Source organism: Taudactylus pleione, unplaced genomic scaffold (assembly GCF_031769625.1).
Source record: "Taudactylus pleione unplaced genomic scaffold, aTauple2 ptg000121l, whole genome shotgun sequence".
In the NCBI taxonomy this organism is placed as follows: Eukaryota; Metazoa; Chordata; class Amphibia; order Anura; family Myobatrachidae; genus Taudactylus; species Taudactylus pleione.
This window is the reverse complement of record NW_028284523.1, coordinates 9,778,260-9,798,384: the sequence shown is the minus strand read 5'-3', so window position 1 is coordinate 9,798,384 and position 20,125 is coordinate 9,778,260. Positions and strand designations below refer to the sequence as shown.

The following is a 20,125-nucleotide window of genomic DNA, read 5'->3' as shown; positions in this document are numbered from 1 at the left end:
CTGTGCTTTTCCTTCCCAAGTGCTGCCGGGGCAAATATATTTTTCAGCCATATACAGTACTTCCCATAAATGGCAGATCTATTTTGTTTCCATTGAGATCACCAAACATAGAATTTTTTGCAAAACTGTAAAAATATGCAAAGAAAATGCACAAAATATTCCAAAATATATGCTTCTGCTTTAATGCTTCTGTTATTTTACTTTTTTTATTAGATTGTCCCATTATTAAGGGTTAGTTACTTAACTAATTGATTAAAAATTTTAATAAAATCTATTAATGTTTAGAATAAAAACAGTGTGCATGTCAAAAATTATTTTGGGAACAGTAGAAACTATTTATTGCTACAAAATAAGAAAAGCTGTAACCAACAATATTGGTTTCTTGTAATTCATGTTACAACATGCCACCAAAATTGTCTCCAAGTTTTCAGTAGTTAATTTATACCTCACATAAAATTAGTGTGTAAGCAGTACATTTTGGTCAATATCACAAGAAGTCAAAAGCACAAATTTAAACTTTGAAAATTAATTGCTGTGGGAAATGTTATCAACAGCAATAATAATTTTTTTTTACTGTCTCACCCACTTGGCCAGGCCCACAGTTGAGTTTTTCCACTGTCACCTGGAACCGTGACTTACAATGGTTCGTGGAAGACCTTTTGTCTGCAGTTTGATATAGCCACAGGAATGTTACTGAATTATACCTCAATGAAGGCTGATTTACTATCTGTTCTGATATGTATCACATGCTCCTTGGCCGTATCAATGCACCTAGAATATGAGGAACTACAGTGCTATCTATAGTCGTATACCAGTAACTCACCACACTCAGCTACTTTCTTACTCAGCTTAAGTTGCATAAAGGCTAACATGCACAATGTCTCTGGGTAAACTGTTGCCAGTCAAATATAAAAATGGCAGATACATTCTTAAAAAGGCAAAATTAATAAAAACTTTTTTTATTAAATGTCAATATAATTTAAAATATGCAAATTGAACTATGCCTATGCCTTGATCTAACCTAAAACAGATTGTTTCAAGCCAAACTGCATCAAGACTAACATCTTCTAACCTGAGAATATAAAAAATTAGATTGTTACAATTGTTGCATTTTAAAGAATGTAGTGAATATGAGATAAATTCACTTAATAATATAATACTTACTCAAAGCTGCAATTCTCTCACACAAATAAAACATTGCAACTCACACACGCTACTAACTGACAAAATGAGGAGACAACAGTGAATAATATTCAGCAAATATTGTTTCTATTTTTTCTCGTTTTATGAATTATTTTGCTAATTATCAATTATCCTACTCGTAAACCTGAATCATGGGAACTATTTGAAACAAAATAATTTATTTTAATATTATATTTCCCTTAAACATTAACTTGAAAAAAGTAGAGCAATTGTGTCAAACATTTTAATAACACTATAATAAAGCTTAACATTTGTTTGAACTGTCAAGAATAATACAATGTTACTTATTATTATGCAAGCCACAGTAATCTTATCTAAAGCGGTGGTGCAGTTTTGATCTGGAACCCTGAGTATGTGCGACATTTTAGCAATCTTTGAGTGTTTTTGTGCCATAGTTCTGAGACCAATAATGTAGCATTGTTCTCTGCCATTGTCAGTGTGATATTGTTTTGAGAGCTCAAAACCAGTAGAATTACAGTAATTGCATGTGTGATAACCAAAACAAATTATGGTATTCAACTTGGTTATGAACCTACAAGTTTTGCAGTGTTGTTCCGGGTTTAGGATACAGTGGCTTTTAGTTGAACTACAGTATAGGAAGCTGGCAAATGCAATAGTGTATACCATAAAAGGAGAAAGAGAAATATGAATGGCACATTTTTATATGATTTTGTTTTACAGTTAATCCAAAATGATTTGGATGAAGATGAGGATCAAAGTCCAAGACATGGTTCTCTACGTTTCAAACACAAACAGCCAGTAGAATTAAAGGGACCAGATGGAATTCATGTTGTTCATGGTAGCACAGGAACTCTTTTGACTTCTGACATGAATAGTTTGCCAGAGGATGACCAAAAGCACCTTGGACGATCCTTGGAGACACTTAACACAGACAATTGTGTTTTCAGTGAGAGAAATGCGCGCACAGAATCTGCCAAGTCCACACCAATGCACAAACTGAGAGAAACTATCATGGAGAGCCCTCTGGAAATAACGGAATTATGACTAGAGGTGGCCTCATTGGTCTAGCAGTTAAGAAATATGTACTGAGCCAACACTCCAGCATCACAGCACAACGTGAAGAGGAGCTGACTTGTGTTAGCACAATTTAGGCTTCAAAGACATTATAAGCACAGTTAAATCATCCTCCTCCATCCATTACAAAGTGGACTTGTAGGTTATGCAACAGAATAACCACCTAAAAGCTGTGATCTTGTGTACTTAATTCCCAGTATGAATGGAAAGGTTTCCTCTGTGTGACACATGCCATTTATGGTGCTTCAAGTGGTACTAGAAATTGATGAAAGAAAGCAAGCCTGGCAGGAAAGAGGGGAACATAATGCTGAACATGGCTTGGTACAAAGAATTCTTTTCTGCTGGCAGTGAAATACTTTTCTGGTGTTGAAAGGAGTATTCTTTTAAAAACATAAACACTGGACAAAAACACTGCCTGAAGGCCTGTGAGGTCAATACTTTGTATTTTGGGTGAGTGTGTTTTAGTTGTGCTGGCTTACCAAAACTACACACAACCCACAGCACAACCCCCAAGACTTTTGAAAGCGTTTCAGTGTGTAATTTTATTAATTTTTAAATGTATGTGATTTTTTTGTGTTTTTTATGTTTGTTTTGTATGTTTGAAGAGGAAAATAATCAATTGTTTTAAAATGCCTTGTGTCTGATCTTCAAGCTGACATTTCAGAGATTATTAAATTGTTTAAGGAAGAACCCAAACATGACTTAATCAAAGACCTATAGTGTAATTTGGAGGATTTTTTGGGGGGTGGGGGATGTTAATTGGCTTCTAAATCGAACCAATGAGTAACTGATATAACATAATTTTTTTCTCAGCTGGTCTATTGAACAGTGTAGTCTAAAAAAAAAGGTGAGGATTTCAATTTTGTAGTAAAAGAGTATCTCTGCTATTTATCTACTGAATATATATAAAATATGAAAACAATATACACAACAGACCAGTGTAATGAAATAGTTGTAGAATGTGAGTTGAAGAAAGAAAGGATCTGTCATTTAAAGATATGATCTAATGAAGCTACAGTACATCCACAAAATTTCTCTTGGTTTCATAGAAGTGTTTATGTTCTTTTACACTTTCGAGAAAAACATGAGGACATCATATAATTCCGAGAGTGACACATCGATGAAATAAGAAGAAGAAAAGTCCACTTTGCTGTAATTTTTGAAATCATAGTTCAAATTCTGTGCCATGTGTGAGGTTAGCACAGCCTGTATCATAGATCAAGGCCATGGCAGAAGTATATATAACCATCAGGGGATGTTTATTGCGTGAAGTCAGGATGTGGACACTGGGCAGTGTTCTGCAGTGCTTAGACCACCATGAGCTGTTGGGGAATTGGAACATTTGGAGCACACAATATTAAACCTGTGCATATAGGGCCTGATTCATTACGGTTTGCAACTGCGATCACGCATGCAATCAGCCGATTGTAGCATTCTGCGCATGCGCGAACCAGCCACTGCGATCGCAGTGACTACGCAGACCCATCGCAGAGTGATTGACAGGAAGTGCCGTTTATGGGAGGTGATGGTGGGGGGGTCAGCGAAACGCAGGCGTGCCAGTGCGCTTGAACGCCGTTACAGGGGCATGCATAAGTTATTCACTGCAATGCCCTACGTAGCCTGGGTACTCATAGCATGCGACCAGGTTAGCAATACCTGAGTAAGGTCAAAGCTTATACAAGTGTGCGTGAGACTGTGATGTTACTCGATTTTACCGATGGTTTTGCAGTCTTGTTAAGGATTACAGATGTGTGTAAGGTAAAGTGGGCATCCTTATGTTGGGCTGCGATGGCATAGCGATCGCAGTGGATTAGCATATTATCACAGTGAGACTGCGTGCGTAATTGCTATTGCAATCAGATCCTATAGTCAATGAGCAACACATTTTCTAGATGCATGGTGACACTCAAGCAACTCAAGTTAGCAGACAGCCATATTCAGTTAGAGCGGACCCGCGATACTTTTTCCGCCTACTTCGCATGTTTTGCAGACGGAAAAGTATCGCGCTCGTGCCCGCTTTACCCCATATTTAATTTGAAAGCACACGAAAACGGGACCCGGCAAAACTTGAACAGGCGGAAAGTACTGTCAGCTTTAGGGGAAATCAGCCTGAAACCCCAAATATGATGCTCTGGGTTAGCTATGGGCAACCCCCCCCTGAATTGGCTTGCTGAAGGTATTTGGTGCTTTTAAATGGGCTCAATAGCTGCTAAATAGCGTTTTTTAATAAGTGGTGCAGAATAGTATTTAGGAGTTTTTTTGTTGAAAATAACTTGTCCCAGCAAATTTGGGGTACTTGAAAATGGGGGCCAGCATATATAAAAGTTGCTAAAGTAAATTTGAAAAAATCATGAAAAATCCACCTGCCGCAAGCACATGCAATAAAAAAAAACACTTGGGGCATACTTGGGGACCCCCCAGAGTCAAGTTCGCTAGTCTTTAATTTTGTACCCCAACATTTTTTTTTATGCCCCCAAATTCATGGTCATTTTTTGGGGTGTTCTTAAGTGGCTTTTTTTTTTTTACACAGTTTACCTTTGGGGGACTGTCTGAAGGCTGCACGGGGGTTCCCGCAACATTGCACCCCAAAACCCCAATTCTGCACTTTTTTCCGTCTGCTATTCATAGGCGAAACTTTTCCGCCTATTACATTGCATTGACTTTCCGCCTAGGCGAAAAGTCTTCCAAATTGAATATGGTGGAAAGTCAAAACAAGCGAAAATGCCATCATCGGCGAAAAAGTATCACAGAAACTGACTTTTCACCTCAAATTGAATACGGGCCTAAATGAAGTGATGAAATATTTACACAGCCTTTATAAAGAACATCCCAGCCTTTCTACTGGTGATTAATATGAAAGTTATTGAATCAGATTTTTGGAAAGAGCACAAAGACTAATAATATTATGGCGGACTGGTCTACCTTGTTTTTTCATTTTCCATTTATAGTGGGAATAATTTCCAGATAATTATATGTGTTGATCGTAAAGTACATATTTTTGTAACAATAATTATTTTGAATCATGTATGTGGTCTATAATATACTAGAGGTCTGACTCGATAATACATATTATTTTGTCTATGCTGTAGTTTAGTGGTTTTATTTTAGGTGTTTATCTATACTGAGCATAGTAATTGAACTTACAGCAAACCAATTCAAATTACTTAATAACTTTTGGGTTCATAATAAAAGAGACAACGGGTAAATATTATAGATTGCGATTTCTTAAAACATGCAATTCTTTTGTAGAAAACATGCGAGTTGCATTCGTCGCATGTAATAGGCTTCGTGAACATGTAAACTCGGCCTATTAACATATAAGATGGCCATTAACACTAATCAAACTCCTATATGACCCACACCTACCTCTATTTCACCTGTGTGGGATTAGCAATGGTGAATTTTCTGAACACTGTACATGTCAGGGCTCCTGACCAGGCCCGGCGACAGGGAGGTACAAAGGGTAACCCCATCCCGGGCCCAGAGGTTCAGAGGGGCCCCGAGATTCAGGGGCATAAAAGTGGGCCATGGCGCCCAATAGTAATTTATAAACTGAGCCGTCCGAACCCACTGCCTGTCCAGCGCAAGTATGCAAAAAATAAATAAATGATGAAGCAGTCCCAACACCCCCCACCGTTTATTCCTCTCACTTGGTCCAGTCTGTGCATAATGATGACTTCTTGGCACGCGGCCTCATGATGCTGTGCCAGGTGCCGGCTCCTCTCTGCCGCCGCTGTCTGGGAAACTTATGAGCAGTCACACTGCAGGCGAGCAAGAAGTAACTGCCGGCCACAGTGACTGCAAAGCACCATCGGATCAACTTCAGCACCACTGGTCCCGCTACAGACACCCTCCCTGGCTGGCAGTCCCACCTATGAGCCAGCCCAGAGTGACTGTCTGACACTGTACAACAGACTGTGTGGTAAGTCAAGTGACAGCCTATTTTTACTTTATTTAAATTTGTTAATGTGTATATATATGTTTGTGTATCTATCTCTAGATGTTTAAAAATATATATACAGTATATACACAGTGTATATGTATACTTATGTGTGTATAAATGTCATATTTGGTGATTCATGTATTGGTAAATCCAAGGGTCATGGGTGGGGGGCACCATTAATATCAGTGTACCGGGCCCCAAGATTTCTGTTGCCAGCCCTGCTCCTGACTATTGAGGAGAAATGCAGGAGGGGGCACAGGAGCATCACCAGATTTAGCGGACCATTAGGGTACGTGTGCCAGACGAACCTATAGATTTCGTATGGGGCTAGACTTCTTCTCAGATCAGTAGATGGTGCAGCTTTTCAGGCTGAACCGCACAAACCTCCTGAACTTATATGAGCAGGTGTTAAGAACCTTTGTCTGGCAGTAACTATGCAATGTCTGGCCTTTATAAATTATTGTGTACCCTGCACTTTTTTGCAACAGGTTCCGTTTAGTCTGTGAGCTGTAAGGTGCTGAGGATTACACAGGCTGCTCTTTCTAGGCATTTAACTCAAGTATATGACGAACACATACTCATTCACCAGTGCTAAGTCAGTGTGACAGGACCTGAGTTTCAACTTGTATAGGATCGCTGGATTCCCAAATGTCCTTGGAGCCATAGATTCTACCCACATTGGGCTCAGAGCATCACACTTGAGGCAGGAAGTGTATGTGAATAGACATCACTACCACTCCCTGAATGTGCAGGTAGTCTGTGACAGGGCCGAAACTAGGGGCGTGCGACCAGTACCGCAGCACAGAGCTCTGTGGGTGGCACCATTGCTACCTCATGGCCAAAACCCAGCGTTCTCACCCGCCCCGCACCATTGCAAAATATATTGGTGGGCGCCCGCTGCGATATTATGCTAGCGGTGCACCCGGCTCCTCACTACTTATCTCCAGCCTTCTCTGTAGCAGAGGGACAGCCATCCAGCACGGCCACTTGGGATTTGTAGTTGATAACGCTGTCATGCTTCAAAGTGCAACGCTCCCAGCAGACTACAATTCCCAGCATGCAGTGCACCACAAGCTTCTGCGCACCTAGAGTGGGGGAGGTAGCGGTGCCAGTGACAGTCCCCCACCCCCCTCTCCTCCATCAGCCTGTTCTGCATGCAGTGTGCATTGCCCTGCCACAGTCAGCGTGTTGCCCAGGGACGGGGCATCCTCAGACAGATACATCTAATTCTCATTGGATCCCAGAACTCACCATCACCTCAGCTCCCTGCTGTTGCCTTCATCCTGGTAGGGGGCTAACCTCTAATATATATCTCCCACCATATATGTATATATGTGTGTCTCCTGTGCTAGACTGTATTTGGGGGTACAGTGGAGAGATGTAGGCTGTATATGGGGTACAGGGGGATGCAGGTTGTATAGAGGGATTAATGCAGGGGAGATGCAGGCTGTATAGAGGGATTAGTGCGGGGGAGATGCAGGCTGTATAGAGGGATTAATGCATGAGAAGCAGGCTGTATACAGGGATTAATGCAGGCTGTATAGAGGGATTAGTGCGGGAGAGATGAAGGCTGTATAGAGGGATTAGTGCGGGGGAGATGCAGGCTGTATAGAGGGATTAGTGCAGGGGAGATGCAGGCTGTATAGAGGGATTAGTGCGGAGGAGATGCAGGCTGTATAGAGGAATTAATGCAGGGGAGATGCAGGCTGTATAGAGGGATTAGTGAGGGGGAGATGCAGGCTGTATACAGGGATTAATGCAGGCTGTATAGAGGGATTAGTGAGGGGGAGATGCAGGCTGTATAGACAGTATAGTGCAGGGGAGATGCAGGCTGTATAGAGGGATTAATGCAGGGGAGATGCAGGCTGTATAGAGGGATTAGTGCAGGGGAGATGCAGGCTGTATAGAGGGATTAGTGAGGGGGAGATGCAGGCTGTATACAGGGATTAATGCAGGCTGTATAGAGGGATTAGTGAGGGGGAGATGCAGGCTGTATAGAGGGATTAGTGCGGAGGAGGTCCAGGCTGTATAGAGGGATTAATGCAGGGGAGATGCAGGCTGTATAGAGGGATTAATGCATGAGAAGCAGGCTGTATACAGGGATTAATGCAGGCTGTATAGAGGGATTAGTACGGGGGAGATGCAGGCTGTATAGAGGGATTAGTACGGGGGAGATGCAGGCTGTATAGAGGGATTAGTACGGGGGAGATGCAGGCTGTATAGAGGGATTAGTGCGGGGAGATGAAGGCTGTATAGAGGGATTAGTGCGGGAGAGATGAAGGCTGTATAGAGGGATTAGTGCGGGGGAGATGCAGGCTGTATAGAGGGATTAGTGCGGGGGAGATGAAGGCTGTATAGAGGGATTAGTGCGGGAGAGATGAAGGCTGTATAGAGGGATTAGTGCGGGGGAGATGCAGGCTGTATAGAGGGATTAGTGCGGGGGAGATGCAGGCTGTATAGAGGGATTAATGCATGAGAAGCAGGCTGTATACAGGGATTAATGCAGGCTGTATAGAGGGATTAGTGCGGGAGAGATGAAGGCTGTATAGAGGGATTAGTGCGGGGGAGATGCAGGCTGTATAGAGGGATTAGTGCAGGGGAGATGCAGGCTGTATAGAGGGATTAGTGCGGAGGAGATGCAGGCTGTATAGAGGAATTAATGCAGGGGAGATGCAGGCTGTATAGAGGGATTAGTGAGGGGGAGATGCAGGCTGTATACAGGGATTAATGCAGGCTGTATAGAGGGATTAGTGCGGGAGAGATGAAGGCTGTATAGAGGGATTAGTGCGGGGGAGATGCAGGCTGTATAGAGGGATTAGTGCAGGGGAGATGCAGGCTGTATAGAGGGATTAGTGCGGAGGAGATGCAGGCTGTATAGAGGAATTAATGCAGGGGAGATGCAGGCTGTATAGAGGGATTAGTGAGGGGGAGATGCAGGCTGTATACAGGGATTAATGCAGGCTGTATAGAGGGAATAGTGAGGGGGAGATGCAGGCTGTATACAGGGATTAGTGCGGAGGAGGTCCAGGCTGTATAGAGGGATTAGTGCAGGGGAGATTCAGGCTGTATAGAGGGATTAATGCAGGGGAGATGCAGGCTGTATAGAGGGATTAGTGCAGGGGAGATGCAGGCTGTATAGAGGGATTAGTGAGGGGGAGATGCAGGCTGTATACAGGGATTAATGCAGGCTGTATAGAGGGATTAGTGAGGGGGAGATGCAGGCTGTATAGACAGTATAGTGCAGGGGAGATGCAGGCTGTATAGAGGGATTAATGCAGGGGAGATGCAGGCTGTATAGAGGGATTAGTGCAGGGGAGATGCAGGCTGTATAGAGGGATTAGTGAGGGGGAGATGCAGGCTGTATACAGGGATTAATGCAGGCTGTATAGAGGGATTAGTGAGGGGGAGATGCAGGCTGTATAGAGGGATTAGTGCGGAGGAGGTCCAGGCTGTATAGAGGGATTAATGCAGGGGAGATGCAGGCTGTATAGAGGGATTAATGCATGAGAAGCAGGCTGTATACAGGGATTAATGCAGGCTGTATACAGGGATTAATGCAGGCTGTATAGAGGGATTAGTACGGGGGAGATGCAGGCTGTATAGAGGGATTAGTACGGGGGAGATGCAGGCTGTATAGAGGGATTAGTACGGGGGAGATGCAGGCTGTATAGAGGGATTAGTGCGGGGAGATGAAGGCTGTATAGAGGGATTAGTGCGGGAGAGATGAAGGCTGTATAGAGGGATTAGTGCGGGGAGATGCAGGCTGTATAGAGGGATTAGTGCGGGGGAGATGAAGGCTGTATAGAGGGATTAGTGCGGGAGAGATGAAGGCTGTATAGAGGGATTAGTGCGGGGGAGATGCAGGCTGTATAGAGGGATTAGTGCGGGGGAGATGCATGCTGTATAGAGGGATTAGTGCGGAGGAGATGCAGGCTGTATAGAGGGATTAGTGCGGAGGAGATGCAGGCTGTATAGAGGAATTAATGCAGGGGAGATGCAGGCTGTATAGAGGGATTAGTGCGGGGGAGATGCAGGCTGTATAGAGGGATTAGTGCGGAGGAGATGCAGGCTGTATAGAGGAATTAATGCAGGGGAGATGCAGGCTGTATAGAGGGATTAGTGCAGGGGAGATGCAGGTTTTATAAAGGGATTAATGCAGGGGAGATGCAGGCTGTATACAGGGATTAATGCAGGCTGTATAGAGGGATTAGTGCATGGGAGATGCAAGCTGTATAGAGGGATTAGTGCGGAGGAGATGCAGGCTGTATAGAGGAATTAATGCAGGGGAGATGCAGGCTGTATAGAGGGATTAGTGCAGGGGAGATGCAGGTTTTATAAAGGGATTAATGCAGGGGAGATGCAGGCTGTATACAGGGATTAATGCAGGCTGTATAGAGGGATTAGTGCATGGGAGATGCAAGCTGTATAGAGGGATTAATGCAGGGGAGATGCAGGCTGTATACAGGGATTAATGCAGGCTGTATACAGGGATTAATGCAGGGGAGATGCAGGCTGTATAGAGGGATTAGTACGGGGGAGATGCAGGCTGTATAGAGGGATTAGTACGGGGGAGATGCAGGCTGTATAGAGGGATTAGTGCGGGAGAGATGAAGGCTGTATAGAGGGATTAGTGCGGGGGAGATGCAGGCTGTATAGAGGGATTAGTGTGGGGGAGATGCAGGCTGTATAGAGGAATTAATGCAGGGGAGATGCAGGCTGTATACAGGGATTAGTGTGGGGGGGATGCAGGCTGTATAGAGGGATTAATTCAGGGGAGATGCAGGCTGTGTACAGGGATTAATGCAGGGGAGATGCAGGCTGTATAGAGGGATTAGTGCAGGGGAGAGCCTTGGGTAGCCCAGCATCTCCGGGAGCTTTTCAGGTGGAACGTGACCAGGGCCATTTCTAGGGGCGGGCAACCCGTGCAATCGCACGGGGCGCTCCGCCCTCAATGCAAAGTACGCCGGGTCCAACCACTGCATCAGCTCTGTCTCCCTCAGCCAATCGGGCGGCTACAGTAACTTCGCGCGCGCACCCAATAGCCGCCTTCCCTCTTCTCCTCCTGGGTGTCACATGACAGGAAGGGGGCAGCGCACACATCAGCCGCACTGAAAAGTCCGGACACAGGCTGAGTGTGACCTCCGTTCTGCTGCTGGTTGCCCTCGACTGTCTGTTTGTCCGGGCTGTCCTCACTCTAGCTCTGGTCTCGCTCGGTGGTTGGAGGCGGCGCCCACACTCCGGTCTGGGCATGGGATGGGGCAAGCGCGCTGCACACAGCAGCTTCACAAGGTAACTAAACTGCACCTCTGCGGGGGGGAGTGCCACCTATGTATGTCACTGCATGCCTGTGCTATCACTAGCTGCCCTCCTTTACACTGCACATATGTATGTCACTGCCCTGTGCTGTCACTAGCTGCCCTCCTTTATACTGTCTGCACCTATGTATGTCACTGCCCTGTGCTGTCACTAGCTGCAGGGCCGTTTCTAGGGGCAGTCAGGGATCACATTCATCTATTATTAGGAGGAAACCCCTCCCCCTCCCAAAGCCCAGATGACACTTTTCCAGATTTGGGTCACAACTCCTCACTGACTGCACATAGACTACATCTTCTACACGGCTCTAATCTGAGGAATCCTCAGATTGGAGCCGTGTAGAAGATGTAATCTATGTGCACTCCTAATCAAAGGGAAAATGGCGCAATGTCGCGTTGTTTCAAAACTGTGTTAAAGCGATAAACAGCCTCTAATTTGTGCCTGTTGCATTTTTTATCCTAATGATTCCTGGCTGTATGTTGTTTAATTATAGTGACATAATCTGCTCATATTCCCATCCAGCTCAGATTAATCCCCCGATTTGTAACCTCCAGGTGTTATTTACTAAACTCTCTCTGCTGGTGAGATGTCTGCCCAGTCTCCATGTTGAATCATCTTTACATTGTGTAACTCTAAACCAGGTCCAAAGTGTTTCCAGTATCTCACCGTATCATACGTTGCCCGTGGGGCACTGCATAAGGGGCACAAATACAGGGGACACTGCATATGGGGACAACTACAGGGGGCACTGCATAATGGGCACTTTTGCCTGAGAGCCAGTGGGGGGGAAGCCTAAAGGTGCCTACACACATAGCGATGTGCTCACGATCCGACCTGCACGATTTCCCCTGAACTCTCCCCAGGCAGCTCCCCAGCAGTCGTGGTCAGGATTTGGAGTAAAAAATATCCAGGGGGATGTGGTTTTAAAACGTAGTTTATGTGGCTCTGGCTTTTCCAATATATTTTATGTGGAAGTGGTTTGTTGCAGTGTAATCCTAAATGGCTTTTTCAGTGTACTTTATGTGGACCTGGCTTATTTCAGTGTACTTTATGTGGATCTGGCTTATTTCAGTGTACTTTATGTGGACCTGGCTTATTTCAATGTATTTTATGTGGATCTGGTTTGTATTTTCAATGTACTGGGTTCGCCCCCAACGTAACTAAAAATGGGTGTGATACAAGGTTATACTCCTGCAAATGTCACACCAAAGGCATGCACACACAAATGCGGCGTGGGCATGTGACAGCTAGGCAACACCACATGTTTTGAGCGCGTGCATGCTGTCCGTCTTTGATTCAACTACATATGTTTTTCAGCGCTTTGCCTCTGACAGGTTAGCCACCCCTGAACTCAGTAGTCACAGCAGCTGACATTCTGTGGTATTTTGAGACCACGCTCCCTTACTGTGATACCACACCTCCTCACAATGAGACCACGCCCACTCCGCAATATTACTGCTTCTTGAGGGGGGGGGGCGCATTTTGACTGCTCACACTGGGAGCCTCAGACCCTAGAAACTGCCCTGAACGTGACTAATGTCCCTATTTTAAAAACAGTAGGGGGGGGCGCTGATGCTCTATATGGCACAGGGCATCAAAATGTCTATTTACGGCACTGGTCTGTTATTTTCACCAGCAAATTCTGAGTGTGGTTTCAGGTTATCCAGGATCTTGTCATGATGCCTATATCCTGTGCCAGTCATTCCTATGGGAGAAGTTTGAAGCTGGAGACTTGCCAGAGGATGGGTATGTAGTACTTGCTGTAAATTTTTTTCTGCTGTAGCAGCTGTATGAGTATGTATGTAAAGTGAAATAGACAATCTGCTTCACACCTAAGTGCAAACTCGCACACAAAAAAAATCGTAATCTATTACATTTCCCCACTGGGTCTCTGTTTTGACCTGTGCATCTTGTCACACACATTGTGGCAAGGTCCAGCAGTGTCACTTCAATTTCATCCATGCCACTCCTGCCCATCTGTGGCACTCCGGCTACAAACAGTCCCTGCTGTTCTGCTTTATGGGCGTATCCCATTCACATGATGTATCGCATGATCCATTCTGACAAACTAGTCTCCAGCAACTCTGGATAAATGATTAAGCTAGCCTAAAAGTGCACAAGGCACCCTACTTAAACCAGGAACTGCTGATTGCACATTGATAGAACCGCTCCTCTTACTGTGAATGGTCTCGTGATTCAGATCCTGTCTGCAGTATTTCCAGGCAGCATTGCAAAGTGCTTAGGATCTAGTCTGCAAAATTTAAAGTGATCATTGCAAAGTGCCTCAGATCCTGCCTGCAGTATATTCAGTCAGCATTGCAAAGTGCTTCAAATACTGGGCGGGATGCATGACGCTCTGCACTTGCGATGCATTCCACCGGTTATCGCATGCATGCCTGCGTTGGCAATGCCGGCATGCATGGCGATCCCCGCAAAGGACCTCTCTGTCGGTAAGAGCGGCCCTTTGCGATGGAGGGACTTCCGGGTCTATGACCCTGAAGCCCCTCCGGTATCCTTATGCTCATGAGCAGAAGGACGTGCGTGCCGTGGGGGGGTGCTGGGAGAGATCTGATTGGATCCCTCTATCAGCACTCGGCAGAGAGAAGCCTATAGAAAGATGGCGTTACCCACTGCAGCCAAGTCCAGGGCTTGGTGCATATGAAAAATGCGGTCAAACCCGCATTTTCTGGGTTTGACCGCATTTTTACCCTTGATGCATCTTGCCCCGTCTGTAGTATATCCGGTCAAATTTACCCCAATGTACAACGTCTGCGAGCCAGGATCCTCAGAGTGAGACTGATTCTGTCTCCAGTATTTTCCATCAGCATCAACAAAAGTTTAAGGTAGAAATTGAGCCATTTTTGACATTTTCATTTATAGCCAAAATGGAGAGTCTAGGCTAGGGCTTAGGGAAAATCACATATTCTGATGCACTGTTGTTCCTCAGCTATACTGTTCTACACTATTTAGACAAAAGTGATTGGACACTGACAGCAAATAGATCAACAAAATTTTATTGACATCAGTACTTTTGTAGGTCCACCACGTGCAGTAATTACTGTAGACACTCTTCTTGGCAAACTATCCACAAGTTCCTGGACAACAGCAGGCGATATGTTTTGCCATTCTCCCTTAAGTACAGTGACCAACTGTGACACTGAAGGTTGAGTCGGCCTAGAATGCAACCATCACTCCAATTCATCCCAGAGGTTCTCAATGGGGTTAAGATCTGTACTCTGAGCTGGCCAGTGCATCCGGGTTACCGAATTATCTGTATACACCAGTCCAGCATCACCCTGGAAACATGACATGTGGCAATGTCGTCCTGATAAAAAATGTTGTTGTTTCCGTGGAACTGACACAATGTTTCCAAAAACATCTCTATACTTCTAGAGTTAATGTGACCATGCATTACAACTAGTGCACCCATGCCAAACCAGCTTGTGTGGGGGTGTCCAAGCACTTTTATCTACATAGTGTATTTCTCTTGGCTCTTTCCACTTTAAACTTGTTAGAACTTTTGGACCATCTCTTTTTCATTTACACTTCGATTACACTTTTTCGAGGACTTGAGAAAATTAGAATATTGCCAAATAACTGACTAACATTTTAAGTCAGCACAAACTTCCATGTATTTCAGTATATCTATACCTGTATCATTTATACTTTGGGGTTGGTTACGGGATGCCAGCGCTCAGGATCCCGGTGGTCAGAATCCTGACACCGTCATCCCTACAGAGTTAGGATACTTACTGACAGGTGCTATATCCTAACACTGCCCCCACACCTGCAGCCTAACCCTAACCCACCCCCCAAAGCCAAACCCTCCTCCGTACTAAACCCTAGCCCTCCCCCTAATGCCCAAGCCTAACCCTCTTCCTAACCCCAATACTTACTGTTGAGGTGCTGGCACTGGGATTCTGACTGGTGTCGGCATAATGAGCGCCAGCATTCCGACCGCCTGGGATATAAACTACATCCAGAACTTTGTAGGAGTAATGAGTTTGCACATTCTGCAACATAAAATACAATTGAATTACACATTTTATAGCCACCTGGCTAGACCAGGACAGAAAAGCAGCCCTGGTGTAAAAGCAATAGCAGGCAAATCTATGTTAACAACCTGAAGTCCAAAAATTAATTTTTTTGTACATTGGTAATAATGTTACTCATATCCGAGATTGGACAATGGTTTATGGGCCTGATTCAAAGATGGGACGCTTTTGCAGAGCAGCTGCATCTTTGGATTAGAGGTCCTCTGCCGACACAATTCTCAGGGTTGTCTCCCACTCAGTGTGTTCCAATTGAGGGTGCCTCACTTCATAATCCTGGGGAAATTTTGCTTTGGACCCCGGGGTTTTCCACACCTCTCATCCCACCCTATCCTGTTGAAAGAAACTTAGATTCCTGCCTATTTCCTCCTTGATCTCCCCTCCCCTCCCCTTCACTTCTCTAATACATAACTCAGTTTCCTTCAGCCTCTTCGGAGGGGTCTTTAATGTTTTGGAACCGGGAAGGCCAGTTGCAGGTTGGGGGGCTGATAGTGAAGAAACACATTGTACCTTATACCGTCTTAAGAGAATACTTGTCCAGCTCAGCTTTTCTTATGTCCAAATTAGACATATCATCAATTCAGTATCCTGATCTTCTCCCATATGTGACTTGGGAGTGGTATAATAGAGAATTTTTAGATTGACAGTCAATAGGTTGACATGGACAAAATGTCGACAGTGCATAAGGTTGACATTGTTAAAATGTCAACAGGTTCAAACGGGCGACATACAAATTGTCAACACATTTTTTAAATTTAACCTCAATTCTAACCCCTGCCCTAGTGCCTATCCCTAACCATAGCCTAACCACCCCCCAGTGTGTCAATTATTTGTGCATCAACCTTTTGCACTGTTGACCTTTGGTCCCTGTCAAGCTATTACCTGCCAACCATCTGGTGTCGACCTATTTGACTGTTGATCAAAACATTGTCAAGCTTTCATCCGGATACCATGTCACTCTTTAACCCCATTTTAGTTCCACTAAAATTTATATTAGCCCTTTGGTTTCCCAGGTCTATCACTTGCTCGATCTGACTCTATGCCCCAGTTTAGCACTGCCTGGTATAGAGACTGCCAACTCTGTGGAAAATTCTCAATGGAAAAAACTAGAGACACACTATAAATTCCTCTACAGATGGTACCGCAGCCCAAATGTGTTACATGCTATGTTTCCTGATCGATGTTTGTGTCCCATCCTTTAACTCTGTTCCATATATGGTGGCAGTGCACTGGGATCTCTGCCTTTTGGCAACAAGTTTTCTCCATTTCCAGAAAACTATGCAGTTCAGATATTCCAATTGATTATCAATTTTAGCTCTTTTATTCCATGTCCATTCCACTCTCAAAATGCAAGAATTCTCTTCTTAATGGAGCATACACACGGTCAGATTTGTCAGACTTGTCAGATGAACGATTGAACGATTAAACGATCTGAACGATTTTACCAAAGTTTTGAACGATTTGAACGATTGAACGATTTTTGACTGCATTAAAATGAATGGAATCGTCCAAGTCTGACTGCAAACCCATCAGATGTCAGATATCGTTATCTGACAAACGGGAACGCGCATCGTTGTTCGTCCATCGTTCAGGCATGTCAGATATGAACGATTTTCCTTCAGATATGAACGACTGAACAATTTCTGAAGGAAAAATCTGATCGTGTGTATGCACCATTAGCATTTGAAAACAGCCGCCAAGGTGATGATCCCACTGCACTGGAAATCACCTTGTGCCCCACCCATCCAAGGCCCATATTCAATTTGGGAGCGAAAAGTCCGTGCTGCACGCTTCGCTCCACATTGCAGCTTTTCCTGGGATAAAGTATCGGGCTTTATCCCCGTATTCAATTAGAAAGCAGCGAAAACGGGAGCCTGCGGAAAGGTAAGTATCGCAAAAAATTCGTGATTTTTCAGGTTTTGTTCCTAGGACTCCCCTAAAGATGTCCAGAATGTGTTCTGCATTTTTAAATAGCTGCGGCAGGTGTTTTTTCCTGACATTAGAACAAGTGATGCAGAAGAGCACTTAGGTTTTTTTTTTTCGTTTTTTTAAGTGGTAACATCAAATTTGGGGTACATGAAAATGGGTACTAGCATATTTTTAAGTCCCTAAACTAATTTTTTTTAAATTCTGCAAAAATGCACCTGCCGCTAATAGCCTATTGTAGAAAACACCTGCCGCATACTTACAGAATACTCCTGAACCTATTGGGCTATTTTTAAACACTGTTCCCCAATTTATTTATTTTTTTTACCCCAAAAGTTAGAAAACATTTTTGGGGTGTCCCTATTTTTTTTTTTTTTTAAACTTTTTTTTTTTTACAGTTTTTAGGGGCTATTCCCAGGAGTGCAGGCTATTTTTTTTAAGCCTGCACCCCTAAACCCCAATTCTGCACTGTTTCGCCATGTAAAACATGGTGAAAAGTTATCCCCGTTTTTTTTCAAAGACTTTTCGAACCTGTGAAAAGTCTTTGAAATTGAATACGGGGATAATTGAAAATGACATCGGCGATAAATTATCGCCAATTCCGACTTTTCACAGCCTAATTGAATACCCCCCTAAGAGTGGTTTTGACATACCGACGAGCATATGGATGACATTATCTTTTCAGCCTTTGACGGATACTCTGAATTTACTCCACATGGTTCTATTGGGTAGAATATAGCTCATTAATTTCCAACACCTAGGCAACCTCCCTCCAGCCTCATTTCCTCCCCTTCTAATCCTGTTATTAATAACGCTCTGCTTCTGTTCAGTTAGATTGCTTTTGTTTGTTTTTGAGAAAGTCTCTTAAATATTTTCAATTTACACATTACAGCATAGTTTGCAACAAGAAAGATGGTACATGTGAACATCAAGTATGGTCAGAAGCGAAATTCACAGAAAACATTTCAACTAGATAAAAGTCAAAATTAGAGTTTGCATGTAAATAAGAGAAAAATACCAGCAAGAGTAGAAAGCTACATAAGATTGAGATAACAATAGCTATAATTATGATTATATAACATGGTGCATAACAGAGATCAAATGGGGTACTCTATAGGAGGGAAGGAAATAGGAAGACGAAAAGAAAGGAATGGAGGGGGGACCAGTCTATGTGTTGCTCTAATTAGAATATCTCAGTGAAGATATTAACAAGCTATATATGGTATTTAATGGAGGTTCAGCCTTGCAGTGGTTTGTCCATGGCATCCAGGTTTTAATGAAACTGGAAGGGGTATCGTCAGGGCCGGCGCTTCCATTAGACAGCTGCCTAAGGGCGCCGGACCTGAAGGTGCGGCCCGCTGAGGTTGACTTGGAGAGGGAGCATGGTCTTGCCTCTCCTGGAAGCCACACAAAGACACCTGGTGAAGGCTGCTTACCCCAGTGGCCCATCTACACCCGCCCCGCAGAGAAAACAACAAAAAAAACTCCATACAGCTAGAGCCGTGGGAGATAAGCTGCAGCACACGAGAGTCCAGCGCTGGTGACATCACTGTGTCACTGGCCAGCCCACTCTGCTCCGTCTGCAGTGACAGTCTGCCTATGCTTTCTGGCTCCCGGCACTTGTGCTCTTCCTCCCATCCTGTGCAGGAGCCCAGAGCCACAGAGCACAGACATTCCAGCCTGATGTCCTCTCAAACGCAGGGCTCTCCCTCTTTCTGTGGGACATTGGTCCTGATTCAGCTTTGGGAATAGAGTGAGAATTAGCACTTATACCTGGACAAACCATGTAGCAATGCAAGGGGTGTAAATACATACTTTTTTGGAATGTAGTGTAAATACTGGCTGCTTTTGTATGTAGCCCACAAATACTCCCAAATCTAAATCTCTCTGCACATTTTAAATCTGCCCCACCTGCAGTGCAACATGGTTTCACCAAGATGATCAGTCACGTGCTAAATCTCACTCTATTTCCAAAGCTGAATCAGGCCCATTATTGGGCTGGTGGAATATATATACTGTGTGTGTATATATGTGTATATATATATATATATATATATATATATATATATATATATATATATATATATATATATATAACCAGTAAAACCTGGCACTCACTCGTTCATGTAAGTAACTGGGCTCCGTTGGTATTTCTTCCCAACAAATGATCCACAATCCACAGAGGCGGCACTCAGACTTCGGTATCAAGTGAAAAAAAGACCCACTGTGGGGTAACTTTTACTGTGACATATAGGTCAATGTTTCGAAAAGTTGACCTATATGACCTGTATGTCACAGTAAAAGTTACCCCGCAGTGGGTCTTTGTTTCACTTGATACCGAAGTCTCTGATTGCCGCCTCTGTGGATTGTGATATATATATAGATATATATATAGATATATATAAATAAAATATATGTGTGTGTGCGCATGTGATATAGGGACTATAGAGTGTAAGCTCCACTGGAGCAGGGACCGATGTGAATGGCCAAATATTCTCTGTAAAGCGCTGTGGAATATGTGTGCGCTATATAAATAACTGGTACAAAATAAATAAAATTAAGGCATCAGCCTTAATGATCGGAATTTCATTGTTTTTTTTTTAAGTTTGAGCGGCAGAAATTCAGTAGGTTTTGTGAAATTTCAGATCATGTC

General features: G+C 43.9%; 1 protein-coding gene across 2 annotated transcripts in view; it reads left to right on the top strand.

Annotated features, from left to right (window-relative positions):
* The window catches only part of CDH23 (cadherin related 23), a 1,221,584-nt gene extending 1,218,640 nt beyond the window's left edge, over positions 1 to 2,944 (top strand). For both annotated transcript variants that reach the window (XM_088472189.1, XM_088472187.1), the window contains one exon: positions 1,885 to 2,944. In XM_088472189.1, the coding sequence (XP_088328315.1) occupies positions 1,885 to 2,208 (324 nt within the window). In that variant the 3' untranslated portion in view covers positions 2,209 to 2,944. The remainder of the gene's footprint in view (positions 1 to 1,884) is intronic.
* The last annotated feature ends 17,181 nt before the right edge of the window (positions 2,945 to 20,125 follow it).